Below are 14,366 nucleotides of genomic sequence, written 5' to 3' on the forward strand. Positions count from 1 at the left end.
TAACCGACAAATCCCCTTGATTTAAAGAGATTACTTCAGATTGCAAGTCCGAAACTCTTGAAAGATCCCTGGGAATATCTAGTTTTTAAATCGATCCAGATATGTATGGCCATATCCATCAATGTTATACTCTGTCTAACCAAGAAACAACCATGTTGTTACACCTTTGTCAAGCCGAATACGTTGGATGGTTCTTGGCTAGGCAGGGATGTGAACCCAGAATGAACTCCACTTTGTTCTTCGCGCTTAGTTTTTTTTTTATCAACAAAAAATAAATTGAATTTACTGGGATACTTCAGGGGTATCCCAACCCGTATACAAAAACCAAAAGATGACTTCTTCATAAAGCTAAGAAAAACCTACCTGCATATGGCTTACCTACATGAGCATAACCAAGAACAACTAAACAAGCAAAAGCACTTGATCAACACCTAATCCCCACAACACCAACGCTTTAAGGAGAGTACTTCAAAACATGCAAACATAACACAAAACAGAAAAGGTCGCCCCACATAGCAAAACAGCAACCATACCAAAAATGCTTTTCAGACACCATAGACACTTCCATAATACTACCAGCAGCCCCGTCACACCCTTGGCATCCAAACCCCTGTCACCATCAAGACATGCACTTGTTGGCCAAAAACCAACTGACAAGCCTGCATAAAGACTCTAGAAACCAAGACCTTTCTGTCCCAGGAAATACACCCAGGACTCCAGCTGCAACTACCAGGCAGCTACCCATAACCGTGAGCAGGCAGCTAGACACCCTGACTTGTCTTCCTTGCTGTTCCTATCTAAAACCATAACACATATGAGGGAGAGCCAGGCCCCAAATAACAGAACAACAAACTAGACCGTACCACACTTACCAGGCGCAAAACATCTCCATAAACCCGATTGTAGCAGACCCGCCAAAAGCTTGGCTTCGTTCTCAACATATAAACCAACAACCTCCTCCTATGATTCCATTCATACACAACATTCCAGCCAGCCCCAACATCTTCAACAACAACCTTTTCGTATAGTTGTTGGACAGAAAGACCAGCCAACAGATGGGCTCCAGCGACCAAAACCAACCTCCAAGGGATTACACCCAATACTCCAGTTGCACCTGCTGGGCGTTGTACCCAAAAACAAACTATGAATATTCTACTTGACTCCCTGACTTATCTTCATTGCTGCACAAAACCAGGGCCCATTATTAAAAGCCCGACATTGAAACCAGCCTTCATCCCCACTCCAGTTCGGATAAGCCACTATGATCCTCTTCCAACAACTGCCTATGAATCTTGCAACAATTTATTTATAGCTACTAATACAGGGCCAAGGGTTCGTCACCCAGTTAGAGAACGAATAACAGAAATTATGTTCCTTATGTTTTAACCACAACCATGATTTAAGTTGGGCCTTATGAAACACCTCTTCTTCATCCACTACACCCTCATTGAAGACCACGACATTTCTATGTTCCCACATACTTCGCACTATAGTTGTCCACACCCCTTTCCAAACCATATTTTGTTTTTTACTATCGTTTATCAAGGTAAACCCTTCAAAGTGAGCCGCCATGTCGTTGTGTTGGACAAACAGAATCCCAATCCATTTAAAGCACATATTCCTCACTCTTCGTGCACAAATACATTCCACGAAGAGATGTTGACAGGATTCCTCCTCTACCAAACAAAGTGCACACCCCGTGGTGTTCATCACAATCCCTCTCCTATTCAAACCCTCCCTTGTAAGGAGTCTCCCCAGCAACGCCCTCCAAGCCGTAAGCAACACATTAGGGAAAGTCTTCACCTTCCAAAGGATACTAAACACCTCTTTTTGGAGACCCACATCAGACTTAACTAGGAGCTCATATGCTGATTTTACCGAAAAACAACCATATTCAACACTTTTCCAAATTTGGGTATCCTCCTCGTCCCTCCTAAAGCTAACCCTGGAGATATGATTAACAAGCTCAAATTCCAAAAGTGATTCCCACTCAAATCTGCTTCTCCTCCACGTTAAAGACCACCTCCATACCAAGTCGTCCCACACTCCTACCTCCTCCACTTTCTGACCCTGATTCAACGACAGAGAGAACAATCTTGGATACAAGGTTTTCAAGTTCGAATTACCAGCCCACACATCCTCCCAGAACCTTACTTTATCCCCTCTTCCTACTTTCCACCCAACTTGTTCCTGAAACCACCCCCCTCCTCCACCTTCACTGCACACCTTCTTCAGGTCTCTCCACCACCAGGACTGATATTTCACAAGGACGTCGGCACCACTTAGGTCCGTACCATACTTAGAATGTATAACTTCCTTCCATCTACCTTTGCCTTCAAATATACACCTCCATTTCCATTTAGCCAACAACGCATGGTTAAACTTTCTAATGTCTCTGATGCGTAGTCCTCCTTCCCCCTTCGGCTGGCATAAGTCTTTCCACTTTACCCAAGCGACATACCTCTTCTCCTTACCCCATCCCCACAAGAAACTCCTCTGAATACTTATAATACTCTTACAGACCACCTCCGGAGCTTTAAACAGGGACATATAGTATAGCGGAATAGCGGACAAGACTGATTTAATAAGACATAGCCTTCCTGCCATAGACAGGAATCTCCCTTTCCATACACTAAGCCTTGATTTTAGCTTTTTCAGAACCGGCTCCCAAAACTTCTTCTTCCTCGGATTACCCCCCACTTCAATGCCCAGATAGGTAAAGGGAACCTCCATCTGTGAACAATTCATGGTCTTTGTATAACAGTCCATATTGCTTTTACCGACGTTTATGCCAGCTAACTTTGACTTATGGAAGTTGATCTTCAAGCCAGATGCTACCTCAAACCCCTGAAGTATCGCCTTTAGTGTAAAGACATTGGAGAAAGCATCCTGGCATAGGAACAACGTGTCATTAGCAAACTGTAGCATACAGAGACCTACCTCAGTTCTGCCAATATTGAGGTTGTCGTACAGATTGGCCTTCGCAGCTTGCCTGACTAATCCTGCAAGCCCTTCAGCTACCACCAAGAAAAGGAAAGGGGCTAAGGGGTCTCCCTGCCTTAAACCCTTTGATGGGTAGAATTCCTCCGTTGAGCTTCCATTAACCAAGACTGACACTGATGCACTAGCCAGACATCCTTTAATCCACATAATCCATCTACTATGGAATCCCAATCTTCGTAACATGTCATAAAGGAATTCCCAGCTAACTGAGTCGTAAGCTTTTTCAAAATCCACCTTAAAACACAGCTCGCTCATCCGGCGCCTCCTAAGATCCTCAATCACCTCATTAGCCGTTAGGACACTATCAAGAATACCTCTTTCCTTGAGGAAGGTTGATTGACACTCATCTATAACACTTGGTAGCACTTTCTTAATCCTCTCTGCCAGCACCTTGGATATAACTTTGTACATAACCCCACCAGGGAAATAGGTCTATATTGCTCAAGCTTAGCAGGGTCCCTGACTTTTGGAACGAGAGCAACAAAGGAAGCATTACAACCCTTAGGTATGCATCCCGTCTCATGGAATAGAGCCAACGCCTCTACTATCTCATCTTTAAAGACATCCCATCCCTCCTTAACGAAAAACAGATTGAACCCGTCTGGTCCAGGGCTCTTTGACCCATCACAAAGCCACATTGCATCCCTTACTTCTTCCACAGAGAAAGCCTTAATCAGACCCATGTTGTCCTCAAGTGATAGAGACTTAAAATCAACATTATCAAGTCTTACGCCAAGGTCTTTGGTGGCTTTAAATCTACTATCAAAAAGCTTCTTCGCTTCAATATGGACCGTACTGGGTTCCTCAATCCACTAGCCCCCTACCTCCACCCCTTTTACTTCATTTCTAAGCCTTCTCCATCTCAAAGACGAGTGGTAGAATTTTGTACAAGAGTCCTCGTTTTTGAACCAGCTAGCTCGAGCCTTCTGGCAGATGAAAGACTCTAACTTCTTATCAATTACCACCAGCCGACTCACCAATTCACCCCTTTTCAATCAATCAACTTCCCTCAGGCTGTCCAGATAATCTTTGCAGTCCAAATCTTCAATTTCCTGCAAAATCAAACCTTTTTGAGTTTGAATATTACCAAACACTTCCCTGTTCCAGATTTTGAGATCACTTTTGAACCTCTTCAGCTTCTCCTTGAAAGACATAAAAGCATTCCCCTCAACAGGATAGGATAACCATTTTTCCTTCACCATCTCGCGGAAACCCCTCTCCAGGAATCGGGCATCAACTGAACGGAACGGTTTAGGCCCTCAGTTCTTCTCCACTGACTTCACCACAATTGCACAATGGTCAGAGACTTCCCTTCGCTTCACATATTGTTTACTCATGGGCCATCTAGCCAATCAGTCCTCCGTGACCAACACTCTGTCAATTCTACTTTTTGCCGACCCATTAGACTTAAACCACGTATACTTCTTACCCACAATAGGCAAATCCAATAGAAGGTTGGTATCAATGAAGCTATTAAAACCAACTATCTCACTGGAGAGGTCGACTCCCACCCTAGTACCCTTCCTTTCTGTACAACTTCTAACTGCGTTGAAATCTCCACAGAAACACCATACCTTCTCTTGTGATGCCCGTTTAATATTAGATAGATCCTCCCAAAGGGTCTTTTTATCATTCATGGAGCAAGCCGCATAAACATTTACCATAACACAACTTGCATTGGCTTTAAGATGGTTACCCTAGTACCCTTTCCCCATCACATGACTGCTGTAGAGAAACACTTCTTCGTTCCACATAGATAGCAGGCTTCCACAACCATTTTCCCCTCCATTATGCAACCAACCAACTCTATTGTTCCCCCATACTGAGAAACATTTAGCCTCCGAAATAACCTTTGACTTTGTCTCCTGTAGGCACACAAAATCTACCCCTTCACTTGCTATAACGTGACTCAGGTGCCTAGATTTGATGGTCCCCCCCCCCATGCCCCTAATATTTAAGTTGACAACTATCATAAAGAGACATTCTTACCTTCCAACTTAGAACGCACCAGAACCTCAAGGTCACGTTCTTCCATATGCCTAAATTCCACGGCGACCTCTTTCTCGTCCCCCCTACAAATTAAACCAGCTTTCTTACCAGCTACCCACAGCCTATCAGGTTCCTCCTCATCAACAGGGTCCCTCAACCGAGAATTGAAATTTCTAATGGCCGTGTCTGAAATTGAAAGAGAAGACGAACCTGCTCGAAAAAGCGGTAACGACCCGCCTTTAGGTTGTTTGGACTTAATCTGGCAAATCTCCATAGCTGGGGGCACGAGTCCCCTAACTCCATCAACCTTTTCTTTTTACGTCTACGCGGTGGGGAATTCGACCTGCTTAACCCTCTGGTCCCGTTCGCATCGCAAAACAGCATGAACTCCCCCCCTTCCTTGCCGTCATCAGCAATAGATTGGCCTGGAGAACGGCGTTACTGGTCCACGCACCCCATCTTCATAAAATTCAAACCACTACTGGACAGATTACGATGGCAATTTCCTTGGTGGGCTGCTTCGCCTTCATTCCTCTCACTGTTCAAAGAATCTGCACAGACCTCCATTCCGCTCTTGATAACTTCATTGCTAACTACACCCGTCGGCCCAACAACCCCTTGCCCAGATAAGTCTATACACCCCTCACACGCTTCTTCCTTTTGGGCTGGAACCAAAGGATTACCCGTATTCGAATGAGCCTCAGTAAAGTTCACTCGGCCCAAAGCCTTGGATGGCGCCACTTGGATAATAGGACACTCCACCTCAATTACTGTTCTAGCCGCCTCGAACATGGAAAGGTTACCAGAAACAACACCTCCGTAGAGCTGATCAAGAAAAATGTCAGACAAGCTACCACCTTGTCCCTTATGTCCCTATCGAGCGCCAAACTGAGCGAATAACCTACCTTTCCCCTATCCATCTTTTCCAGTTTCCATAAGCGGCAAAGTTTACTTTAGCCAAGGGTGTTCCCCTTCTCCGTTCTTATGTCCTCCTCCCTCCTCCCTCGCTGCCCTTCGCCCGTCGTCACAACACAGGCGGGAACACTTCTCATTACTCCTTTCGGAGAAAGCAGTCTCTTCAACATACGTTTTTGAAGATGAAACACTATCGGAGGAAGCTTCCCAAGAGAGATTTTCCTTACATCCCCAACCAAGACTACCGATTGGTCCCTCCTCCATTAAAACACTACACCTATGCCTATTAATCTGGATGCTTCTTGCCCATCTCACACTGTCGCTGTTCTGGACCCTAATTTTCACCCTGGCAAATTCCACCACCTCCCAGGAAAGGGTAGCTTCGTAAACGACCAAGGGCTGACACTTGAGAAAACACTTTCGAACCACCCTGTGTTTTGCTTCATAAGGTTCGCCAGATCCCCCCCTTTAGTCGGTGACAGCAGAACCATGTTGTCACCCATGAAACGCGCCTTAACCATAGACAAACCTCCTTTCACGATTTCCTCCTCCAGCTTGTTAAAATCCATACCTGCACAAAGTGTCCCTACAAAGCTGTTAGCCAGCCACTTTGGCACATCATGATGTGTATTAATGGCTAGACCCTTCCACCCTTCCTTAGAAGTACCTATAACGACTTCAGCAAAGGTCATGTTCCTATTCTTCTCCACCCAAATCCCTTTCCTTCTCTGTGTACCTCTCACTACTTCACCCAACAAAGGTTGAGCTCTTACTTCCTTTTGACTCTCCATGTGCCTCCGGTCCTCCCTATTTGTAACGGCCTGGAACCTCCGGTACTTCGGGATATTCACATGAAGCTTCCGATTACCAATATATATCTTATCCAGTTCACCTTCTAGCCTCGCCACATTTTTCACATCCAGAAATCTCACAAAGCCGAACCTCCTCCCCCACTTATTAAGCCTACGAGATATGAAAACCTCCTTCACCGTTGCCCATTTCTGGAAAACCTTGACCATATCTCTTTCTCCAAAACCATGGGGGAAGTTCGAGAAAAAGAAGGTAGAGAAAACATTACCATTCCTTGGCCCGCCATACCTACCAAACCCCTGACCTCCGTTCCTACCACGCCCTAGACCTTCACTCCAGCCAGCACGTCCAGCCATTGGAGTTATGTGTTACTGTTCTAAAATAATATTGGAATTAAAAGTTAACATTATCTTGCATTCAAAATCCAAATATTTTGCTCAGTGTCGTCACACTTATATGTTCTAAGAATGATAGTTTGTAGAGTCGAGCACCGATGACATCAAGGGGGCAACAAGATTTTCATTGGGATGTAGGTAAAGAAAACTATTCGCCGATTTCTCTGTTGATCGGACTGTGTTTGTTGCTTTGAATCTTCTTTCATCATACCTAAAGAAAAATAAAGAAAGAAATTAGGGCAAGAAAACAAGAAATCAATTAAGGGAAAGAAATTTCAGAGTGCACAGTAGAGCTCTTCAAAGTGAAGAGCTCTGATACCATAATATGATTATGATTTTTGAAACACGATGAAGAAAATTGCAGCAACACTTAGAGTATACAATCAATCGACAGTGAGCAAGTGAAAAGGGAAAAAGGAATGTGAAGAAATCTAGAAAAAGGATGCAGTGAGATAAAACGGAAGAGTAAAGAAGAAAAAGATATTGTATTATTATTATTGTGGTAAAAAAAAGTTATATAAAAGAAAAAGTAAAAAAAACAAGAGGTATTGGCTAAAAGAACATGACCCAAAGTAAAAGAGTTACACAAAACAAAATAGGACTAAGAAGAAGCTCAACAAAACAATAAGATTAACAAAATATATATATATATATATATATATATATATATATATATATATATAAATAAATGTATAAGCTTATTAAAATATATAAAATAATATTAGAATAAGTTAAATCTTAATTATATTTAGTACTCTACAGTGTTTTGGCTTCATAAATATGTTAAGGTTATAATTTTTTTTTTGTAATAAACTAAAATCTAACTATTAATATTTTGTCATACTACTTGTTTTGATGGAAAATACGTTTTCAAAATTATAAGTACTATTAAGAAAAAATATTAAATAAAAAATATTTTAAAAAAAAATAATTATTATACTTATTAAATTAAATATTATTTTAAAGTTAAATTTTTTAATTAATAGTTAAATTAAATTTTATTATTAATTAATAATTTTTAAATTAATATTTAATTAGTTACTAATATTAACAAGTTGATATCATATTCTTAATGCTAGATCAAGCAAATGCACAAATAACCAGGTTGATATGATAGTGTTAATGCTAAAGCAAGCAAATGCAGAAATTATCACATGCATGCAGTGGCCACAACTCCGCAAGATAACTTGAAAAGATTACAAATTAGTTAGCTTTTGTGCACGAAAAACTATGCTTTAAACAAATTATTGCATATAATGCTGGTAAAGTAAACTATGTTTGCTTGAGAAGCAACATCTCACCATGTTTCAAAAGTACCTCTGCATGCAGCATGGAGCCAGTAGGCAGAAGGCGTGCAGATTCATAAATTGTACCCAATAACAAAGGCATCCTATAAACATTTTCATACTCAAATTTCTATGTGTTAATCTCCGAATAAACCTGCAAAAGCAGGCCACACATGCATTCAGTCAAATAAGAAAATAGAATTTAATAATGAAAATCATGCAGTAAACTCACCCTAGAGCATATAAATCAAATCTTATTCCACCATAAATATAGTTTTTCTTAAAAAGATACTACAGTAGCAGTTTCTTACACTGTTGACAACAATAAAGAAATTGATTTTTGTGGACATGTCGGATGCACAAACAAAATAAGAAAAAAAAATTAAAATTAATTCTGAGTCCGTCAGAACTCACAACTTAATGCGTTGGTCTAGTTAACGATAAGTTTAAGAAACGAAATATGTTGTGTCCATTACGGTCGACACATTGTATATTTAAATATTTTATTTTTTTAGATATTGTTTATTTTAAATTTATTTAATTTAGAATATTTTTATTTTTATTTTGAATTTTTTATTGTATGTTTAATTTTATTATAGTTTGGTTTATTTTAAATTTAATTTTTTAATATTGCAATAAATATTTTAATTTTAAATATTTTGATATAAGTTAGTTAAATTAAATTAATTAAGTGTTTGATTAATTTTAAAAATTTTGATTAATTTCTTTTGTGATTATTACTGTGTGAATGTATGTGATTGTGGTTGAGTTTATGTCAATGATTTTACTCCAAACATAATTTTATTCTGATAATAAAAAATTCAAAAACTGTAATAATGGAACCCCTGGAAAGCTTCTATGTGTGAAGGTGGTGAAGAAGAAAACTGTTGTGCGTGTACAAAATTGATCTACAAAATGTTAATTTTAATTCAACTAAAACTGAATTACTAAACTAATTTTATAGGATTTAGGGTTTAAATTTGATTAAAATTGATTCAATAGGATATGAAGGTTAAATTTTTCTTAAAAAAAAAAAGAAATGATAATTGTACCGATCAGGTCATCGGGTGTGATGACGTGGACAACAAGTGACTACGTGGGGCGTGCTTGGCGGGATACGTGGTCAAGAGAAAGATGAGTGGCTAAGAAGTTAACATAGTCGCCGTTTGTGGAAGCGGCGTTCTTCAGCGTACATAGTCGGTTGTCACCAGATTTTCATATCATCGCCGTGTTAGGTAATGGAAGATCAGGTGGTCAGAGATCGCCGTAAGAAGCACATCGCCGGGTGTTTCGGTAAAGCTTAGTTAAAGTTGTTGGGAAGTTCGGGTGTATAAGTTCGGTGGATATGTTTATTAGCATCAGCACAAAACATAGAAAGTTGAGATACAAGATGCTCATGTCCTAGCATGAGAGGTGAGTTGGAGGAAGCAGCTTGTTCATCGGTGATGGGGTTGCCCAGAATGGACATTCATTGATGACGAGGTTTCCTTAGCTAGAACATGCATGGCGTGTCAGTAAAGAAGGTGGCACTTGCGACAGACAATACTACAGAGATGGTGTGCTTTGTTGCATCCCAGTACTTGCCCTGTCAGTGTGCACTCCAGGGTGTGTTACGCGCTAGGTTATTTCCTTGTATGGGCAACTTAGTCGTGTAACAAGATACATAGAAATGACGCTTAAGTTACCTCCGCCTAGATGATGACACGTGTAGAGTTGGATGCGAGCCACGTGTCCAAAGTGTAACTGTCTGGAGAGAGAAAATTCCAGGTATAAAAACTGAACTTAACAGAATTACAAGGTACGCATTTTTCATTACGATTCATTTTCTCACAGAGAGCACTTGAGCACGGTTCCACAGAGTCTAGTTTCTCTGAGTTGTTGGTGTTCTTGTTGTTGACTTGAGCGTCAGAGTGCCACCGGCCGCAGTGGCGCCATTCTGTCATTTCAGGTTCTAGCAGAGGAATTCTAGAGCAAGGATTTGAGGTGCACGTGGCGCTGCAGCTGGTGAGTAAAGATCGTGACGAGGCAGCATTCTTGCGTTTAATCAACTGGCCGGATCATCAGGTGCCCACCGTGAGGCCGTGTAAAAGGTGATTCCCAACCACAGTTCGAGTTTGTTGAAGTTTCGGTGATATCTGTTCGATTGCTCGCTGTCGCAATCGGTTTTCTGGAGTTTCCACCGTTTGTTTGGAATTTTAATCATCAAATTGAAGTTTCTTTGAGTTGTTGAAGTTTCTATCGATTGATTGCTGGATCAGTCGCTTCGTTAAAATTCATTTCAAAGATTTCAACGGTTACGCTGAGGTAGTGAGTAATTGCGAAGGTTGTTGGACGTTTGGATCGATTGTTTGCTGGTTTGATCGATTTCTTGGAGATTCTTTAAGTTCGAAGGAAGGTTGACCGATTGATTGCTGGATCAACCGCCTCTCTGAAGTTTGTTTGAAGAGTTTGGAGTCTCGTACGGATTTTCTTGGAGTTGTGCTTTTGTTGGTTGCTTGAAGTCTGAGTCAAGGGATTGTCGTGGCGATCGACATTTTCAGAGTCTTGGTTCAGAGCGTTTGTGACTACATAATTATGAGATTGTGGTGTGTTTTTCTGAAGTTTATCGAGAAAGGATGAGGGCAACGCGATCCAGTTCAGTCGCACCGTCAACCGAGGAGGGCGTTGTAACTATGGCGCAGGTAATGGAGATGATGAGAGCATTGTAGGAGAACGTGGCTGCGTCACGTTCTGAACAAGAGAGAATGCACGAGGCACTGGTAGCCTCTCAGGCTAGAAATGAATAGCTTAACATAGTCAATGAAGAGTTACGTAAAGCCCTTCAGGGGCAGAAGGAGCGTGCAGCTGGGAACCAAGCTGCACCCCCGTCTCCGCAGCGTAATTTTCCAATGTCGTTTTCTCAGGAGATCATGGACACGGTGTTCCCTGCGAATACGGTGGTGGTGAAAGCATCCTTCACCGGAGTAGAGGATCCTGAGGCTCATCTCACTGCGTTTCACACGCAGATGATGCTCTCGGGTGGTTCAGATACAGTTTATTGCAAAGTATTCATGAGTACCCTCACTGGTAAAGCACTGGAATGGTTTGTTAGTTTACCTACTGGTCACATTACCACCTTCCAGCAGTTTTCCAAGATGTTTGTTGAGCAATATATAGTGAACAAGGCGCCGCCACTGGTGTCTTACGACTTGTTTGATGTGAGACAATATCAAGGGGAGTCTTTAAAGGAGTATCTGAACAGATTTAGGGCTCAGATCGTTCGTTTGCCAGGTAAAGATAAAGACATGTTCGTTCACGCCTTCAAAAAGGGCGTGTTGCCTGGACCGTTTAGCGAATCGTTGATTAGGAGCCACCCCGCCACGTTTGCTGAAATTCGACGACGTGTTGTGGCTCATATCGCCGCTGAGAGCGAAGTTTCTGAGAAGAGGGGAAACGCGGCCCCGGCTAAACCACGGGTTCAGGCGAGGGCCCAAGCGCAGAGGGTGATGGAGGCGGCGGCTGGGAAGAAGGATCAGAGGACGCATCATCCTTATGATCCAAGGAAAAACAAGGGGAAGGGACCAGGGCAACCAAGGGAATTTAATCGTCCTCCAAGGTATGAGTTCGTGATGGAACTGACTGATTTGATTGCCGTTCCGAATATTGCAGCCAGGCTTAAAGTTCCTGAAAAGACAACGGATAAGGTGTTGGGGCCAAAACCCGAATATATTGTGAGTGGGACAAGAGCTTTGGCCATTCCATTAATTCGTGTTTGGCTTTGGGACACCAACGTGAGTGGGTGAAGTGCAGGTTTTTGAAGGATTACTTGCTGGAGAAACGAGCAGACCAATCGTCAGGGTCACAACCGGCGAGCACTGAGGGACAACAGCACGAGGTACCCATTCACGTCGAGATCCATACTATAGCTGGTGGATTCTCGGGTGGTGGGTGTACTGCATCGCAGCGAAAGAAATATGAGAGGTCTGTTCTGTCAGTCGACGTTTTTTAGGATCACTCGCCTGAAGTGGACATCACGTTCACCAAGGAGGATCTTAGGGATGTTGCACCCCATGACAACGATCCCATTGTGATTTCGCTCGTTACGGCGGGAAGGAAGGTTCACCGAGTGCTGGTCGACCAGGGGAGCTCAGCCGATGTTATGTTTTGGCTGACCTTCAGCAAGTTACAATTATCTCCTGATCAGCTGAAACCATACGGGGGCTGTTTGTATGGTTTTGCTGGGGATCAAGTGGAGGTCAGGGGGTATGTTGAGTTAAGAACCACATTCACGAATGGAGTGGCCTCGCGCACAGAGAAGATCAGGTACCTTGTCGTGAATGCTCCTTCAGCATATAATGTTCTGTTGGGAAGACCCACACTTAACAGGATAGGAGTTGTGCCTTCAACAAGGCACATGAAAGTCAAGTTGCCTTCAATGGAAGGGGTGGTTATCACCATCCGCTCTGATCAAAAGGAGGCGAAGAAGTGTTACGAAAACAACCTCAAGAATAAGAGATTGGTGTGCTACGTAACCACCATGCCGCCCCCTGGCATAGAGTCTAGACCAGTGAATCAGCGGGTGGTGGACACAGCTTTTGAGATGGCTGCGGAGAGGGAAGTGGTGATGACAGATGTCGAGGCGGGGTGCGAGGACGCCGCTCGGGAAGAAGAAGAGAAGGACTGCCCGAGAGTCGATAGAGAGTCGGGAATAGCGAGAGCGGTGATCGCCAGTGAACAGAGGCCTCAACCAGCTACAGATTGGTTTGAGAGGAAAATTGGTGGTAAAATGTTTAAGCTCAGAAAGTTTTTAGACGGCGATATGCAAGACCAGATTGCTAAGGTGATAGAAAGACATTTGGATGCGTTTGCATGGTCTACTTCGGACATGCCAGGGATCGACCCTGATTTTTTGTGTCATCACCTAGCGATGGACCCTCAAGTCAAGCCAGTTCGACAAAGACGAAGAAAGTTTAACAAAGAGAAGAGGCGGGCGATCAGGGACGAAACGCAGAAACTCCTCGTGGCGGGTCATATCAGGGAGATTCAATATCCAGAATGGCTCGTCAATGTAGAGTTGGTGAAGAAAAGCAACGGAAAATGGCGAATGTGTGTCGATTTTATAGATTTAAACAAAGCCTGTCCAAAGGATTCTTACCCTCTACCGAGTATAGACGCTCTGGTAGATAATGCATCAGGGTGTAAATTGCTTAGTTTCTTGGTCGCCTTCTTGGGATATAACCAGATTAAGATGCATCCCATGGATGAAGAAAAAACTGCGTTCATGACGGAGAGGTCGTGTTATTGTTACAAGGTAATGCCTTTTGGGCTGAAGAATGCGGTAGCGACGTACCAAAGGCTAATGGATAAGGTGTTTGCGCCCATGCTCGAGAGGAATGTACAAGCATGTGTTGATGATATGGTCGTAACGTCCCTGGAGAAGAGCAAGCACGTGGCTGACCTGGAGGAGCTGTTCGCTACAATAGATAAGTACAAGTTGAAGTTAAATCCCGAGAAGTGTATTTTCGGTGTTGAGGCAGGGAAGTTTCTGGGATTTCTCTTAACCGAGAGAGGAATTGAGGCAAATCCTGACAAGTGTGCCGCCATCTTGGCAATGAGGAGCCCTGCTACAGTAAAAGAGGTGCAACAACTCACATGTCGGATGGCCGCCCTATCCCGGTTTGTATCTGCTAGTGGAGAGAAAGGTCATCCGTATTTTCAATGTCTGAAGAGGAACAATAGGTTTGTGTGGACAAAGGAATGTGAAGAAGCTTTTGTGAAGCTTAAAGGTTATTTGGCGAGCCCGCTAGTGTTGTGTAAACCTCAGATGGGAACGCCCCTCAGATTGTATTTTGCCGTAACCGAGAAGGCGGTGAACGCGGTACTTGCCCAAGATCAAGGTCAAATCCAGAAGCCTATTTATTTTGTCAGTAAAGTGTTACAAGGCCCAGAAGTAAGGTATCAAACCTTGGAAAAGGCGGCTTTGGCAGTT

General features: G+C 42.8%; 1 protein-coding gene across 1 annotated transcript; it reads right to left on the reverse strand.

Annotated features, from left to right (window-relative positions):
* Positions 1–374: 374 nt before the first annotated feature.
* On the reverse strand, positions 375–3,686 carry LOC137809001 (uncharacterized). The gene is made up of 5 exons (XM_068610144.1): positions 3,500–3,686; positions 1,482–3,404; positions 873–1,114; positions 534–610; positions 375–378 (listed from the first exon to the last, which is right to left on the reverse strand). The coding sequence occupies exons 1-5, from the start codon at positions 3,684–3,686 to the stop codon at positions 375–377; spliced, it is 2,433 nt and encodes an 810-aa protein (XP_068466245.1).
* Between the last annotated feature and the right edge of the window lie 10,680 nt (positions 3,687–14,366).

This window comes from Phaseolus vulgaris, chromosome 2, assembly GCF_000499845.2.
Source record: "Phaseolus vulgaris cultivar G19833 chromosome 2, P. vulgaris v2.0, whole genome shotgun sequence".
NCBI lineage: Eukaryota > Viridiplantae > Streptophyta > Magnoliopsida > Fabales > Fabaceae > Phaseolus > Phaseolus vulgaris.

What these genes read in the sequence shown, in the direction of transcription:
- LOC137809001 (XM_068610144.1), bottom strand. Translation starts at nt 3,686, where the DNA reads ATGGGTCTGATTAAGGCTTTCTCTGTGGAAGAAGTAAGGGATGCAATG. An exon ending in GTGGACAACTATAGTGCGAA is followed by an intron (nt 1,115 to 1,481) that starts GTATGTGGGAAC and finishes AACGCCCAGCAG; the next exon opens with GTGCAACTGGAGTATTGGGT. An exon ending in ATGGAGATGTTTTGCGCCTG is followed by an intron (nt 611 to 872) that starts GTAAGTGTGGTA and finishes TGATGGTGACAG; the next exon opens with GGGTTTGGATGCCAAGGGTG.